General features: G+C 45.5%; 1 protein-coding gene across 1 annotated transcript in view; it reads left to right on the top strand.

Moving 5' to 3' along the window:
• The window catches only part of REEP4 (receptor accessory protein 4), a 38,075-nt gene that overhangs the window by 12,954 nt on the left and 7,566 nt on the right, over positions 1-17,555 (top strand). Inside the window, exons 3-6 of the mRNA XM_082255472.1 lie at positions 8,536-8,612; positions 8,854-8,974; positions 13,099-13,212; positions 15,126-15,258. Coding sequence (XP_082111598.1) covers positions 8,536-8,612; positions 8,854-8,974; positions 13,099-13,212; positions 15,126-15,258 — 445 coding nt within the window. The remainder of the gene's footprint in view (positions 1-8,535; positions 8,613-8,853; positions 8,975-13,098; positions 13,213-15,125; positions 15,259-17,555) is intronic.

Genomic DNA, 17,555 nt, shown 5'->3' with positions numbered 1-17,555 from the left:
CCCCATCAGTGCCTGTCAGTGCGGCCTCATCAGTGCAGGAAAAAAACGTATCTATAATAATGTTAAATAACGTTATTTTTTTTTCAAACTTTTTCGGTCTTTTTTTATTTGTTTAGCAAAAAAGAAAAAACCTTGCGGTGATCAAATACCACCAAAAGAAAGCTCTATTTGTGGGAAAAAATGACATAAATTTGATTTAGGTAAAGTGTTGCATGACCGCGCAATTGTCATTCAAAATGCAACAGCGCTAAAAGCTATAAATTGGCCTGGGCAGGAAGGGGGTGAAAGTGCCTGGTATTGAAGTGGTTAAACACCACGGCCTACCTAAGTATTGTTGCTGACCATGTCCATCCCTTTATGACTATAGTATACCCATCTTCTGATGGCTCCTTTCAGCAGGATAATGCACCATGTCACAAAGCTCAAATCATCTCACCACTGGTTTTCTGAACATGACAATGAGGTCTCTGTACTCTAATGGCCTCCACACTCACCAGATCTAAATCCAATAGAGCACCTTTGGGATGTGATGGAACGGGAGATTCACATCATGGATGTGCAGCCAACAAATCTGCAGCAACTGCGCGATACTATCTTGTTAATATGGACCAAAATCTCTGAGGAATGTTTGCAACACCTTGTTAAATATACAGGTCCCTCTCAAAAAATTAGCATATTGTGATAAAGTTCATTATTTTCTGTAATGTACTGATAAACATTAGACTTTCATATATTTTAGATTCATTACACACAACTGAAGTAGTGCAAGCCTTTTATTGTTTTAATATTGATGATTTTGGCATACAGCTCATGAAAACCCAAAATTCCTATCAAAAAATTAGCATATCATGAAAAGGTTCTCTAAACGAACTATTAACCTAATCATCTGAATCAACCAATTAACTCTAAACACCTGCAAAAGATTCCTGAGGCTTTTAAAAACTCCCAGCCTGGTTCATTACTCAAAACCGCAATCATGGGTAAGACTGCTGACCTGACTGCTGTCCAGAAGGCCATCATTGACACCTTCAAGCAAGAGGGTAAGACGCAGAAAGAAATTTCTGAACGAATAGGCTGTTCCCAGAGTGCTGTATCAAGGCACCTCAGTGGGAAGTCTGTGGGAAGGAAAAAGTGTGGCAGAAAACGCTGCACAACGAGAAGAGGTGACCGGACCCTGAGGAAGACTGGGGAGAGGGAAATGCCAAAATGCCTGAAGTCCAGTGTCAAGTACCCACAGTCAGTGATGGTCTGGGGTGCCATGTCAGCTGCTGGTGTTGGTCCACTGTGTTTTATCAAGGGCAGGGTCAATGCAGCTAGCTATCAGGAGATTTTGGAGCACTTCATGCTTCCATCTGCTGAAAAGCTTTATGGAGATGAAGATTTCATTTTTCAGCACGACCTGGCACCTGCTCACAGTGCCAAAACCACTGGTAAATGGTTTACTGACCATGGTATTACTGTGCTCAATTGGCCTGCCAACTCTCCTGACCTGAACCCCATAGAGAATCTGTGGGTTGTTGTGAAGAGAAAGTTGAGAGACGCAAGACCCAACACTATGGATGAGCTCAAGGCCGCTATCGAAGCATCCTGGGCCTCCATAACACCTCAGCAGTGCCACAGGCTGATTGCCTCCATTGAAGCAGTCATTTCTGCAAAAGGATTCCCGACCAAGTATTGAGTGCATAACTGAACATAATTATTTGAAGGTTGACTTTTTTTTAAATAAAAACGCTTTTTTCTTACGTCCTCCGACAGTCGCCGCCTCCTCTAAGTCATCACTATTGGGTATTGTCCACCTATCCGTAGGAATAGCTAGGCATATAGACTTAGTCAAAAGACAAAAGGCATTAGCATATACACACCCACGGGGGCTGTCCCATCTGGTCAATACCCCCCCTGCATCACCACTCCCAACTCAGTTTTAGTTTGCCTAGCTTAGGAATAGTCAGGCTACCTTGTGCTGGGGCTTCAGTCTCAGCCTTCCTAAATCTTTTATTTGATTTTCTTTTACATGTCAGTTTTTTTTTTTTTTCTCACTTTACTAGCTGTTTATTTTACCAGCTCTAGTGTTAGTTTATTCTTCGGATGAAGATGGATCATGCGGTGCTGGGATTCGGACTGGCCGCCCTGGTTCTCCAGGGCACAGAGGGTCAGATGGACCCCCAGCCCGCCATCGAGCGTTCAGCTGTGGTTCGCCCTGGCATTAAGAACGACCCATCCCTGTTCGCTGCAGGGATGCAGCCGTGAGGTGGCTACCTCACAGGACTTGTCTGCGATACTGCAGCGCCATGTCCCTGGCTCACGGCACTCCCTGTCAGATGAGGACAGAGGTTTATCCGTGCATAGAGGCTCCCCCACGCCATCGGGTACAGGTAAGTACTTTCTGTGTGGGGCCTCTGCCTGGGGTGGCAGTCTGTGTTGCTGTGTGTCCCCATGTCTGTGCCGGTGTGACTCCCTGTGCGATCCCTGCGGGGTTCGCTGTGTGCAGATCTGTATGTTTGCCGGGGGTCCCTGTCCCAGTGTCACCTTAGGTGCATGTTTGGGGGTACAGACTTGTGTGTTGTGCGGCGACCGCTGCGGGGGAAAAATCGCTCGGTCTGCCATGTTTTTTACTATGCACAAGCGTATAGCCCCTCTGGGGCGAGTATACAGCTCATTTTGGCGCCATCCGCCGCCATTTTTTGTGGGCGGTGGAACGATCGGTTTGGCCGCATGTCGGCGGCCATCTTGGCGTAGCCTCCTATGCATCCCTATGGGGGCATTTTCCCTGGGGTCTGGCTTATGACCAGCCCCCTCCAGCAGCATTTCCTCTTCCTCTCAGACAGCACAGGCACAGGTAGCAACGATCTGCGGGCTCTGCAGTTTATCTCTGTCTTCTTCTGCATACTGCTTCTGGCTCAGTTTCTTTCTCCTTTTGGGGGGGTCTTCATAGCTGTGACAGTAGCGGTGGGCTGCGCACTCCGCAGCGCTATTTTAAGGGGACAGTACACTACTTTTTTGCACTGTAATTTATTTATTATATTGAGCCATGGATTCTCAGGAAAGCAAGTTTCCTCCAGCTTTAGTGGGGGGCCCCAGTTCTGTGGCCCCGCTGCGACCTGATCTGGCTGCTGTGGTTGCGACTTTAGTGGCAAATATGGAAATGCTGATGTCTGAACGGGCTGCGAGAAAACGGCCAAGGCTGTCTCTCTCTTCTGATTCAGATGGGGATATGGATGCTGTTGCTGCTGCGAGCGTGCCCTTTTCAGGGTCCCGCTCATCCTTGGACCCCCCGGGGTCTGAGGGGGAGGCTGAGGTGGAGGGTGTTGATACATCCTCCCCAGGGTCACCCGAAGAACGGGCAACCATGGATGAGTTGATTGTTTCTGTTAAGGAAACCTTACATTTAGAGGATGAGCCCTGTCCTCTGGGCGTTGTGTCCTCATTTGGGACGCACAGGACCCGCAAGTCTGCGCAGGTTTTTCCCTGCCCAGTGGAATTCCATTACACTGTTAAAGAAATGTGGCGCACGTTAAAACGTCCATTCCTGGTACCTAGTCGGTTCAAATTGCTTTATCCTTTTGCGCCGGCTAAGGAATCACGATGGTGTGTGCCTCCACAGGTAGATCACACTGTGGCCGTGCTGAACAAGGCTACCTTGGTTCCTACTGAGGATACCCCGGCTTTCCGGGATCCCACGGACCGGCGGTTGGAGTCTCTAGCCCGCCATTCCTATACGGTGGCGGGTTCGTTGCTCAAACCCGTTTTCGCGTCCGTTATGGTGGCTCAGGCGGTGGCTGATTGGATTAAGGTGCTTAGAAGCAACCTGGTGTCCGATGACGTGCCGCCTGCACGACTAGAAATGGTGGATCAGATCCATCAAGGAGTCATGTACCTGTGTGATGCAGCCCTAAATGAGGCCCCCTTGGTGGCTTGCCTCTCGAGTGTCGCGGTACTTAACCGGCGACTGATATGGCTGAAGAGCTGGTCGGCCGACCAGTCCTCGCGGAAAACTGTTGCTGATTTTCCCTATGCTGGCTCTCGCCTTTTTGGCGAGGCGTTGGATACCCTGGTGAAGGGCGTCACGGGGGGTAAGAGCACTATGCTACCCCAGAACCCGAAGAACAAGTCTTTCCGTGGCAAGCGGGGTTCTGCGCCTAGATCTACTCAGGGGTCCTTTCGTGCCTTTCGGAACCAATCCAAGGGCAAGCCCTTCAGGGCAACCAGAAGAAACCCTGGGCGGGTAAGCAGAAGACCGACAATGCCTGTTCAGCGGGACACTCCGCTTCTGCCTGAAGGGGCGCCCTCACCCATTTCTGGGGTGGGGGGACGTTTGCGCGGTTTTCTCCAACCTTGGCTGCTCCGGATCTCGGACAGGTGGGTCCAGGAAATCGTTCGATCAGGTTAGAAGATCGAATTCCTTTCCTGGCCGGCGGATAGATTCTTTCCCTCCAATCTCCAGCTGCTTCCGGGGCGTCTGCAGGACTTGCATCAAGCGGTGCAGGACCTGCTTGCTCAGGGGGTGATTGTCCCGGTGCCTCATCGCGACAGGTTTTGGGGGTTTTATTCGAATCTGTTCACTGTGCCCAGGAAGGAGGGCAAAGTGCGTCCTATTCTGGACCTAAAAGCGCTGAACCGCTTCGTGCGTGTTCGGAAGTTTCGAATGGAGTCTCTCCGTTCGGTTGTGGCCTCCTTGAGTCCAGGAGACTTCCTGGCTTCGATAGATCTGAAGGATGCGTACCTGCACATTCCCATTTTAGAGGGTCATCAGCGGTACCTTCGGTTCGCTATCGCGGAGGACCACTACCAGTTTGTGGCGTTACCGTTCGGTCTCGCTTCGACACCCAGGGTATTTACCAAGGTGTTGGCACCGGTTCTGGGCCTGCTGCGGGCCCAGGGCATTGCGGTCCTGGGGTACCTGGACGATCTGCTTCTGAGATCGCGTGCCAGTCAGGACCTTGTGCGTGATCTGTCCATCACGGTACAGACGCTCCACGAGTTCGGGTGGACCACCAACGTTCAAAAATCAGCGTTGTCTCCGTCGCTTCGCCTTCCCTATCTGGGAATGGTTCTGGACTCTGGTCAGGCAAAGGTATTCTTGCCGGAGGACAAGCTCCGGACTTTGCGGGACGAAATCTGATCCCTCAGGGACAATCCGTCCTCGTCACTCAGGGCCTGCATGCGGGGCCTGGGTTTGATGGTGTCGGCCTTCGAGGCAATTCCCTTTGCCCAGTTCCACACACGAGTTCTCCAGACGAAGATCCTGGCCAGGTGGGACAGACTTCCTCAGTCCTTGGATCTGGAGGTCTCCTTGAGTCGCCGGACCAGATTGGCTCTTCTGTGGTGGATCCAGTCCCCGTCTGTGGCGGAAGGCAAGTCCTTCCGCCCGTTGGTGTGGACAGTGGTTACCACAGATGCCAGCCTGTCGGGCTGGGGTGGAGTCCTGGGCACCCTGTCTGCCCAGGGCACTTGGTCGGAGGAGGAATCCTCCCTCCCGATAAATGTGATGGAACTACGAGCGATAAAACTCTCCCAGTGGTCGGACCGTCTCCAGGGCCTGCCTGTTCGCGTACAGACGGACAATGCCACCACGGTGGCTTACATTAACCACCAGGGGGGCACCAGGAGTGCCTGAGCGGCCCGGGAGGTGACCGACATCCTGTCTTGGGCCGAGACTCCTGTCCCAGTGATTTCGGCAGTTCACATTCCGGGTGTGGAGAATTGGCAGGCAGACTATCTGAGCCGCCAGACCCTGGACCAGGGGGAATGGTCCCTACACCTGGAGGTCTTTCAGATGCTGTGTGCGAAGTGGGGATCCCCAGACGTGGATCTGTTCGCATCCCGGCTAAACCGAAAGGTGGAAAGGTTCGTGGCAAGAACGCGCGACCCGTTGGCGGACGCCTCGGATGCGTTAGTGGCCCCTTGGCATCAGTATCGTCTGATGTACGCCTTTCCTCCGATTCAGTTACTATCCCGGTTCCTTCGCAGATTGGTCTCGGAACCCCACATGGTGATTCTGGTGGCGCCGGACTGGCCTCGCCGGTCTTGGTACGCCAACGTTATTCACCTGGCAGTGGCACCTCCGTGGCGTCTGCCTCTGCGGGAAGATCTCCTGTCTCAGGGTCTGATCTTCCATCCTGCTTTACAGTCGCTGGCTTTAACGGCCTGGCTGTTGAGACCCAGGTCTTGAAGGACAAGGGTCTATCTTCTGAGGTTATCCCTACCCTGATTAAGGCTAGGAAATCTTCCTCTGGTAAGATCTATTACAGTACCTGGAAAGCCTACTTCACCTGGTGTGAGTCCAGGGGGTTTTCCCCACGTTCTTACTCGGTGTCGAGAATCTTGGCTTTCCTTCAAGTCTGGAGTGGATCAGCGCCTGGCGCTGGCCACTATAAAGGGCCAGGTGTCAGCACTGGCAGTCCTTTTCCAACGCCCTGTGGCGTCTCATTCCTTGGTGCGCACTTTCATTCAAGGTGTGCGACATTTGGCTCCTCCTAGGAAGGAGCCTTTACCTCCATGGGACTTGAACTTGGTCCTGTCCGCATTGCAGCGTGCTCCCTTTGAAAATATCAGGGAGATATCGTTGCCTCTGTTGTCGAAAAAGGTTGCTTTTCTTGTGGCGATCACTTCGGCTCGCAGAGTGTCGGAGCTGGCGGCGTTGTCTTGCCGCTCCCCTTACTTGATAATTCACAAGGATAAGGTGGTGTTGAGAACACCCCCGTCCTTTCTTCCCAAGGTGATCACTGAGTTCCACCTTAATGAGGAAATTGTCTTGCCTTCGCTTTGTACAAAGCCTAAGCATCCGAAGGAGATTGCTTTGCATTCCTTGGATGTTGTCAGGGCAATCAAGGTTTACCTGAAGTCTACGGAATCCTTTCGGAAGGCGGACTCTTTGTCCTTCCTGAGGGACCTCGGAAGGGCATGGCTGCTTCGGCAGCGACTATCGCCAAGTGGATCAGACAGACCATTGAGCAGGCCTATGCCTTGAAGGAACGGGTTCCGTCCTTCCCTGTTAAGGCGCACTCTACCAGGTCTTTGAGTACTTCCTGGGCCTGTTGGCATCGGGCCTCGGTGACCCAGGTGTGCAAGGCGGCGACTTGGTCGTCGGTGCACACTTTTTCCAAGTTCTACAAAGTAGACGTTCTGGCATCAGCTGATGCTTCTTTTGGCCGCAAAGTTCTCAGTGCGGCTGTGCCATGATGGACCCTTGCATTTTTTTCTCTGGGTCCCTGGCTGTTGGCATTTGCTTTCCTGGGCTGTTGCTCCTGTTGAGCATTGTTTTTTTTCTGTTGCCCAGTTGGTTCTTACGGTGCATGTAAGATTCCTTTCTCTGATGTGGGTACTGCGTTGCCTTTTCTACGGTTGCGTCTCCCACCCCTCATGTCTATACTGCTTTGGGACATCCCAATAGTGATGACTTAGAGGAGGCGGCGACTGTCGGAGGACGTAAGAGAAAACTGAATTTTTGTAAAATCTTACCTGTAAAATTCCTTTCTCGGAGTCCTCCGACAGTCGCCGCCCCCGCCCCTCTTTTGGGGTTCTTATTACCTACTGCTATGCTACCAAACGGAGTTGGGAGTGGTGATGCAGGGGGGGTATTGACCAGATGGGACAGCCCCCGTGGGTGTGTATATGCTAATGCCTTTTGTCTTTTGACTAAGTCTATATGCCTAGCTATTCCTACGGATAGGTGGACAATACCCAATAGTGATGACTTAGAGGAGGCGGCGACTGTCGGAAGACTCAGAGAAAGGAATTTTACAGGTAAGATTTTACAAAAATTCTGTGTTTTTTTTTTTTTTTTTTTTTTTTTTTTTTATTGGTCGGATGAAATTTGATAATTTTTTGAGATAGGAATTTGGGGTTTTCATGAGCTGTATGCCAAAATCATCAATATTAAAACAATACAAGGCTTGCACTACTTCAGTTGTGTGTAATGAATCTAAAATATATGAAAGTCTAATGTTTATCAGTACATTACAGAAAATAATGAACTTTATCACAATATGCTAATTTTTTGAGAGGGACCTGTATGCCACAAAGAATGAAGGCATTTCTGAAGGCAAAAGGGAGTCCAACCCAGTACTACCAAGGTGTACCTAATAATGAACTGGCCGGCGAGTATGTATGTGTATAAATAAAAAAAAAATATATATATATATATATATATATATATATATATTCATATTCCCATCTCCCTATATCTCTCTATATCTCTCATCTCTCTATCTCTCTGTATCTCGCATCTCTCACTGATCGTAATCAGGAGAGAGTTACTCCTCTTGTCCAAGGAGAGGTGTCAGTGGGCTCCCAATCATCCACCAATTTCAAAAGTAGGAAGTGAAGGGACAAAATCTCCAATGCAAAAGTTTAGAGTATAAAGAATACTATTCAGTATACTTTTGCATTGGAGATAGTGTGTATACACATACACACAATCTCCTCTCTATCTTTCACTGTCCTCCAGATGTATTTCAGTAACCATATATGTACTGCTAATATAGGTAGGTATGTTGGTGTATTTTATGGTACATTTAATGGTACATTTTATTTCAGGTGCGCTGGATGATGTACTGGATCGTTTTCGCACTCTTTATGACCGTAGAAACGTTTACAGATATTTTCATTTCATGGTAAGGTAACCCCTGCCCACCAGAATGTATAAACTGTCACATTTACAATATCTAAACAGCCTGGCAGTATCAACTGTCATCCTTAATGACATTTTAATACATGATCTCTCTACATGGGGTGTCTTTTTTTTTTTTTTTTTTCTTTGCATTTGGTTTTGAGAGAAAAGGAAGGGAGATTAGTCATTGGCGTTTTTTGCTCTCATCGTTTTCATTGGTTCCCATTCTCTGGTTGGTTTTGCAGGTTCCCATTCTACTATGAGATAAAAATGGCCTTTGTCATCTGGTTGCTGTCTCCATACACAAGAGGGGCCAGCCTTCTGTACAGGAAGTGCATTCATCCTGCATTGTCTTTAAGGGAAAAGGTAATTGGAGTATCCTTTCCTCCTCTCCACAACTTATAACATTCCTGTATATGTACCCTGGGGCTGGCAGAGTTTAATCCTGCTGTGAAGTTATAGCAGAAGTAAAGTCCTTGCCTGATTTTATCAATTGAAGTTTCCACATGACGGTAGACACGGTCCTGCTCCCAGAAGCTTGTTTTATTGCTTTGTTATATTATCCAGCAAAAATGCAATTTACGGTATATCGGGGCCCAGAGATTAACACCTGGCTAGAGATAAGTAAATGACTCCTTGTCTTGCTGTAGCAGTTATAAAGTTTATTATGTGATTAGTCCTTTGGGTCTCTAGTCTGTAATTTTATTTCTTTTCTAGTCTTTTACACTGTTTCAACAACCATATAGTCTAGGTATAGGTCCACTTGTATTATACATCTTTTACTACAGCTTGGATTGCTGGGACAGTCCATTGATCACTTTTTATCATTTATAGAGTGATGTGTGTCTGTGTTTTTTTTTTTTTTCTTTTTTTTTTTTTTTCTTTTTTGTTAGAATGTCATATGGGATCTATCCCATATGACATTGTAACAAAAAAAAGAAAAAACACCCATACACATGCACACACCACTCTATAAATAAGTGATCAATAGACATCAGTAAAAAAAACATTGCATTGACCTTTTAGTTGTGATGATATACAGCCACTGTATTCATTTCAGAATCCTCTGTGCTGATGGCTGCTGCAGCCCACTATCACAGATCAGGGATCCCTTGCTGACTCACTCACTCTTTAGAGAATGTACATGAGTGGGTGATCAGAGTTGGGGAGGGGTAATTGCAGGAGTGAAAAATGGCCTTGCCTGTAAGAAGATAGCAGCATGAAGAAAAATAATGGCTGATACCATGAACCCTTTAAGACTTGCTTAAAAAGAAAAATGCCATTGCCGTTTTTAGCTGTATAAAAAAATAATTGTACAACAGCAAGCCATAGTGTGTGTGTGTGTGTGTGTGTGTGTGTGTGTGTGTGTGTGTGTGTGTGTGTGTGTGTGTAGCCTAGGGCCTTTTTTATTTCCATGGTCATAAGATTTTCAAGTATAGCCAGGGGCATGCTTGCGGTTGGGTGTTGGCAGCAGCCATAGAGTGTGTAATAACGCTACCCATTGTTATTTGTTTGTGCTAATTATTGATAGATAATGAACTTTTAATAGTTTTACACTGATAGTACCACTTTAAAAGCAAATTCTACTCTGCTAAAAAGGAATACCCAGCCACTGCTTCTTTTATCTCTCTCTCCACTTTAGGGCCGTTTCATACTGGTGCACTTAAAAGCACAGTATGCGTTTTTTCAAAAATGCATATTGCGCTTTTAATATGTTACTTTAAATAAATTTTAATGTGACACATATGCATTTTAGATTTTGGGCACCCACCAATGGCCTAACAAACTTTGACCTGCTGTCAGCTGGGGATTCCTCAGAAGAATGGAACCATCATTTAAAAAAAAAAAATGGCTTGGGGTCCTCCCACAATCCATACTAGGCCCTTTGAGTCTGGTATGGATTTCAAGGTGGACCTGACAGCAAAAAAAAAAAAAAAAATGGTGTGGGGTTCCCTAACGCATACCAGACCCATATCTGATTATGCATTCTGGCTATGCTAGGCTGCATGCTTGAATAAGGGTTTAGCCTGTATACAGGTGCTGAGTCTGAAGTGGTTAAGCATACTGTAATAGTCTAATAAAGCAAATGCAAGGAATCGGGTTCTGCAGTCATAGCAACCAGCAGAATCCATCATTCATTTTAGTGCAGACACATAATGGATTATTCATTGCCAGTGTTAGCTGTAATTATGGTTAATATTGCATGCTTTAAAGATTTGTGAACTCGCCCTGTAGTAACTATGTGTTTTCCAGGATGATTACGTGTGTGTGTGTGTGTGTGTGTGTGTGTGTGTGTGTGTGTGTGTCTTAAAATACAACTTCTACATTATCAGAATCTGTACTCTGGTTTCCCCTACAAAAAGTATTCTTAGACTGTTGTCGATATTATAAAATAATTATTGCAGCACTTTACATACAGAGTCCATTCACTGCACTCCTTGCCCTCGTGAAGCTTAAAGTGGTTGCAAACTCTCCCCCATAATTTTGGCACATATACATAATCATTAAAAGTACTGCTAGTCGCTGTATGTAGATGTCACCTTACTTGCTCCATTGGCTTGTGATCTTGTCTCGTTCCTTGTAGTGACTTCACTGGCGCATGCCCATTTCTCTCCCGATTCATGGCATGGTCTTTCCATTAGGAAGTGTGGCGTGTCTATCATATCAGCTCCCTGTGACACTGCGCCGAGATATCGCAAGACTTCAGTTTCAATCAAACTTTCCCCATACACCCCATGTCCATCCACGAGATTGCAGAACAGATTAGCTGAAAGGGCGGAAGTACATTGCACTAAGGACTCGTAGACAGTAGTTAAGATGGCCCTGGCTTATCACAGGAATCACAAATTTTAAAACACCTGGAATAAAGTAAGGAACATGCGATTGGGGCTGAAATTGAATGCAGAATGTATTAGAGTAGCTTTACATACTGGCTTGTTTAAAAAGCAGCATCAGAGGGGGATAGTTTATTTCCACTTTAAGGTATCTCACATGCACACATACACATTAGGGCCAGTTAACCTACCAGCAGGTCTTTGATACATGTTTAAACTTTGTTTCTTCCTCCTTTGGGTAGTAATGACAGTTCATACGCTTTCTCCTCTTATGGGTCAAGATGGTACAGATTTCTGTGAGGACGCAGCAGGGTGAAGGAGATAATGCGAGCCGGGGCACTCGCCAAGTATCACAGAGTTAAAGTTGTCTTTCTGTCTAGGCGTCAAATTGCAAGTATATACGGTGCTTTAAAGTGGTTGTAAAAGCTGAATGATTTTTACCTTGATGCATTCTCTGAGGTTAAAAAAACCTTCAGGATGCAGCTACCCCTGTAGCCCTCCTAATACTTACCTGAGCCCGATACTGATTCAGCGATGTGCACGAGAGCTGTAGCTCTCCCGGATCTCTGCCTCCACGTTGGCTGAGACACAACAGCAGGAGCTAATGACTCAATCACAGCCAGTAAGTAGGGAGCTTGGGGGGGGGGGGGAGAACTGAGTCACACTGTGTTGCATAGACAGAGCTGGCTCTGGAGCAAGCACACACGAGTGCCCCGTCTAGAGCAAGCCGCTTTCTGTGGGGGCACTCGGCAAGGGGGAAGGGCCAGAAGCATCGGCAGGGGATACGAGAATAGTAGGATCAGGGCTGCTCTGTGCAAAACTATTAAAACACTTTTAGTAGTGATTAAATAATGCATTTTGCACTGGCACATTCTTTCTATGCCTCTGTTTTTTAGATCTCTCTTTTTCTGTGCCTATTTTGCTTGTTGTTCTGCATGTCTTCATTATTCTCCCTGTGCTTACTCGGCCATTCACTCCTGTTATGGCTGATCTACTGAGTACGCCATCTTTACTGCTAACCAGTGTTCTTTCACACATACTTTATATGCCTCTTTTATGCCTTACACTTTTGAATGGCTGATAACCGTACATAATAATAATATTATTATTTTTATATAGGATTTAGGTCCGTATACCTATATTTAGATGTGTGTGTATGTATGTATGTATGTATGTATGTATGTATGTATGTATGTGTGTTATATATATATATATATATATATATATATATATATATATATATATATATATATATATATATATATATATATATATATATATATATATATATATATATATATATATATATTTATGTGCACATACCCGATACTGACAGTGTATGACAGTTGTGTGTAATTTTTTCCCTATCTTCTATACCTGCTTTGATAAAGACACTTGATGTGAACTCTATGGAAAGGTCTAGTAGTGATTCTTCTGCTGGTATGGGCCTCTCCACACTGGCCTGTGATATGAGGAGTCCTCGGTGATGGAGCTTCCCCCGGGCTACTCCCAGATTCCAGCAGCTTCTTCTGTCCTGACCTGTTTCTCCGCTCAGAGAACAGCTGCGGGAAGAGCGTCTGAGACCTGCAAATACCTCTGTGTTAACCCCTTCCCTGCTGAGCATGACTCATGACCTGAATCTGTTTTTCTTTCTAGGAGATAGATTCTTATATTGTACAAGCAAAGGAACGAGGCTACGAGTCTGTGGTCACTCTTGGTCGAAAGGGTCTGAATATTGCAGCTACTGCTGCCGTGCAGGCAGCCACTAAGGTACTTCATAATAAGTCTATTTGGGAGATTTTATTAAACTACAAAGTGAATACACAGAATAATGGATTGGTAAAATATTGTTTTTATAAAGGAGTTAGGCAAGCTAAACCAGTCATAAAATGCAGGCCCCAATGTGGAGCCATCGGAGTTCAATGACATTCTCTCTGGTTAGCGCAGCAAAGAGAACTCTGATTGGTAGAGAGGCTGGTCACACGACCATGACAGGTCAGATAACTGGGCTTCTCTCCTAAATTTTTATGTTTTTTTTTCTCCTACTCCATTTAGAAGAATATTTTGCAGCAGTGGAGTAACCACATGCATAAGAGTCCTTTCTTTTGTTTTTTTTTTTTTTCTTTGCTCTAAATTAATGGGATTGCAAAGCAATATATATTCTACAGTTAGAACAAATACAAACGTAACTCGGAAGATAAATCCTCCTTAACATCTCCAATTAGATAAGGGCTACATATTAATTTTATTTATACAACAATATAATGATAGAAACTAGACGGGATACCAAAAACACCATACAGGCATTCAGAACAGAACCCGTGACTCAGGAGTCTAAATGACTCGCCGCCACAACTTTCAGGTAACTTGGTTCCCCCTGGTGGTGAATTTTCACATCGAATAAACGTCTAGTATGATGTAATTTTATACAAAGGACCGCATGTAACAGCTTGGCTTGAATGTAAATAAAATCACATTTATTGACTTTAAAGTGGGATCAAACCCAGAAGCAAACTTTTTTATTATATTGAAACATATCAATTCTTTACTGTGATGGCTGCATTAGTTTTTCTTTTTTTTAGGTTTTCTTTTCTTCATTTTCACCTTGTGATCAAGCCAGTAAGTCTGTTTTTAAACAGAACATGTTGTTCTCGATTTGTGGCAGTTGGAGGGTTGAGAAAAACCATTTACCACTGACAGGGGTGCTTTAACAATGGTCAGATTTTATTTATGTAAAACCTTTATCCTAGGAGGAAAAAAGGTTTTTGCAACTGCTTTTAAAGTGTTAGCTGGAGTTCAGCTTTAATTTGTTAGTGTATCTAAGTCTGCTAGTCCATTTAACACTCCTCTCCCCAAGACTAACAATGCTGCTATCCAAAGGTGCCCCCTGTGCTCCTTAATCCAGAGTGGAGGCACTTTAATACAGGAGGTGTCACTGGCGAAATCACCAGGTGAATGCAAATGGGGAAAATAAGCCTAAAGACCAAAAAAAAAAAAAAACCCGAATACAGCCACCACATATTAGTATTGGAGCTCCAATATATTACATTTTTGGTTTGGGTTTAATACTGCTTTAAGGTACTTGTGGACATGATCAATGTAGTTTAAGGCTGGACTGAGCAGTTAAATGGGATTATTTTGTGTGGAAAAGAGTTTGTCATCAAGTGTAGAAAATTCATGTTGGTATGATTAGATGAGCACACACTACAGATCAGGCAATGCCAGGCAATTTCTTCTCTGGTGGCTCTAAAAATTGGCTTTGGCTGATCGTACCTATGCTTTGCGGTAGCACATACCACGCTGCTGCTGCTCCCTTGTGGTGCCATGCATTTTATTTGGCACCCCGTGCAGTATGGCAATACACCTACATTGTAGCACACTGCCGCACAAAGTAGTCCGTTGCATCATGTGCGATTTTTAAGCCAGTCTGGTGCATTGGCAGTCCATTATTTATGAATATACTGGCTTAACACAGCACTAATGCGCCACCACATAGATGTAAATAGACCCTTCGTGTTTATCTGACTATGAACTGACTGCTGAAGAACTGTCTGACTGGGGGGGGGTCATGAGCCATGCATGCTAGAATCGTTGGTGGCACAGAATTTGCTAAGATTCATTGTTCTATGTTTTTGTTTTATACTGAAACAGTTTTTCTGTAGCTAATACCTTTTTATGTTTAGGGACAAGGAGCCCTGGTTGGGCGTCTGCGCAGTTTCAGCATGCAAGATCTAAGGGAGCTCCCGGATGATGCCCCCTTACACTACAGAGACCCACTTTATCCAGATCCAGCGGATCTCCAGCGACGCCCCATTGGTGAGTCATGATTGGGGGGATCACTATATTTTATAGTGGTAGCTGGAAATCTGTCTTTTTTTTTTTTTTTTTTTTTTTTTATATAGCTGTGCTTGGTGTTACTAAGCCCAGGACCCTGCATTTATTATTTCTGGTTTCCCACGGTAAACAGAACATGGAAATGCAATTATTTTAGGAAATATAAACTGATAAATACCTCTTCTCATCAGCAGTATATAGCAGCCTTGTGACTTCTATCAGTGTCTGGCGGAGCACTGGTTAAAGCTTGTAGGAGTTTTCATTCTCCTCTAACTGTTCTATAAGGATGCATGACCCCTGACCCTTTGTCTGGACCTATGCTGATCACATCCTCCCAAGTTTAAAAAAAAAAAAAAAAAACAAAAAAAAACTTCAGCAATACACACCAAACTGAGCATGTGCAGAGTGCCCTCAAGGCTCTGTTCTATCAGCAGATGGATTTGGGACTGTGGAAGAGGGGAAGGATCAGAGAAGACAGGATCAAACAGCCTTTTTACACAATGCAGAGGATTACCCCTTAGGTTCCACAGTGAGTATGTTTTAAAAATGGTGCAGTGAATAGAAAGTAAAAGCAGCGGTCTGTCTTGTCTGTTCCCAGACATCTGCAGGTAGTCTGAGTCAGCTGTGTCTGTTTTAGGACACTAGTGCATAGGCATTATGTCATTTTATGATGGTGAATGGGTTACAGAAGTGTTGCTTTCTCTGCTGTGTTTTCCTGGTTTAATTCTGTGGACGGTGGACTGACACTCATTAACCACTTGCCGACCGCCGCCCGACTATATACGGCGGCGGTCAGCCCCTCCCAGGCAAAGTGACTTACCGGTACGTCACTAGCCTGGGAGCCAATAGGGGACGGGCGCGCTCCCGCCCCCGCTCGTTCCCTAAGAAGCCCGCGCACCCGATGTCCGCCGGTCACTCGCGATCATCGGTGGAGAGGGAGAAGCAGGCGGCTAATGTAAACAAAGCCGCCTGTCATTCTCCCCTGTGTAAAAGCACAGATCATACGGTCCTGCTATGTAGGACCGTTGATCTCTGCTGTTACACACACACACAGCCACGTCCGATCACAGTTAGAAGCACGCCCCTAGGGACACACTTAACCCTCTCCCTCTGTCCATGAACTCAGAGAAATGGATTTTACGGTAAGCACAAAAATCCCATTATCTCATTTTTTTTTTTTTTTTCTTTACATTTACAGGTCTTTTTTTGTTTATATTGTAAAAGGTAACTGATGCTAAAAAACGTCAACCACCCGCCCGGCGCTAAAATATATATATATATATAAATCAGTGTAAGGTATAAAGAAATAAATATATCTACTCAAATCATGAATAAATAGTAAATAAAATCATGTAGATAAAATCATGTAAAACATGTCACTCTGTGCATCCTTTTTATGCACTAGCTGCCACTGTAAACGTAAAACTTGCAAAATCAAATGTATAATAATAGCCCAATCTGTGCGTCTCAGTTCGTTATATCATACATTCAGCGGCGCTTCAGCACACACAATGTATGTGTGCAAGTATATTAGTCAGTTCCTGCAGTGCTTCAGAGCCTGCAATTGCAAACTAGTCCCAACTCCACAGGATGTGCAGTCACAGCCAGCAAAAAGATTTCTCCTCTGATGTTCAGCACCAGTGATTGTACACACAGTATCACTAATCCTTCACCACACCGACTGTGCACCCCTATGAAGTGGCCACTCACCGAATTGCCCTTGAAATATCGCCTTTATGCATAAGCTGCATGAGCCCTTGCTTCTAGTCGGTCTGTCGTCTCTTAGGCACGTCCAGATCCTATCCGTCCACCAGGGGTCACTATCAGGCTGTATATCTCCTCAGTGCAATTTGTAAGCAAACGACATGAAGCAAGAGAGTAGTGTAATACTGTTTCGACTTTATTAATTAAATAAAACTTCCCTCCCCTTCAGCGTATATGCTTACATTTCAATCACCCTTTGCACGCATATCATAAACACAGAGGCTTTGAAAGGTACCGCCGCTCGCCGACCGCGAGCTAGTCCCTGCTGTGGATTACAGCGCTCCTGCGGCTAACAGGCGAGATCCAGAACAACAGCGGTATCCTCCCTTCGTCTCCTCAGCAGCAGCGTACGTGCATCCTGACCGGTTTCGTCTGGTAGACTTCAACAGAGGACTAACGTGCGCTGCTGCAATCAAGATTAATGTATGCAGCCGGAGGACCTCCCTCCCATCATGATTGGTTTACACCACTGATGGGTTCAAACACCTCTTCATTGCCATTACCTGGCCTGAAGG

This window comes from Pelophylax lessonae (assembly GCF_965119305.1).
Source record: "Pelophylax lessonae genome assembly, chromosome: 4".
NCBI lineage: Eukaryota > Metazoa > Chordata > Amphibia > Anura > Ranidae > Pelophylax > Pelophylax lessonae.
This window is presented reverse-complemented; position numbering and strand designations above follow the sequence as displayed.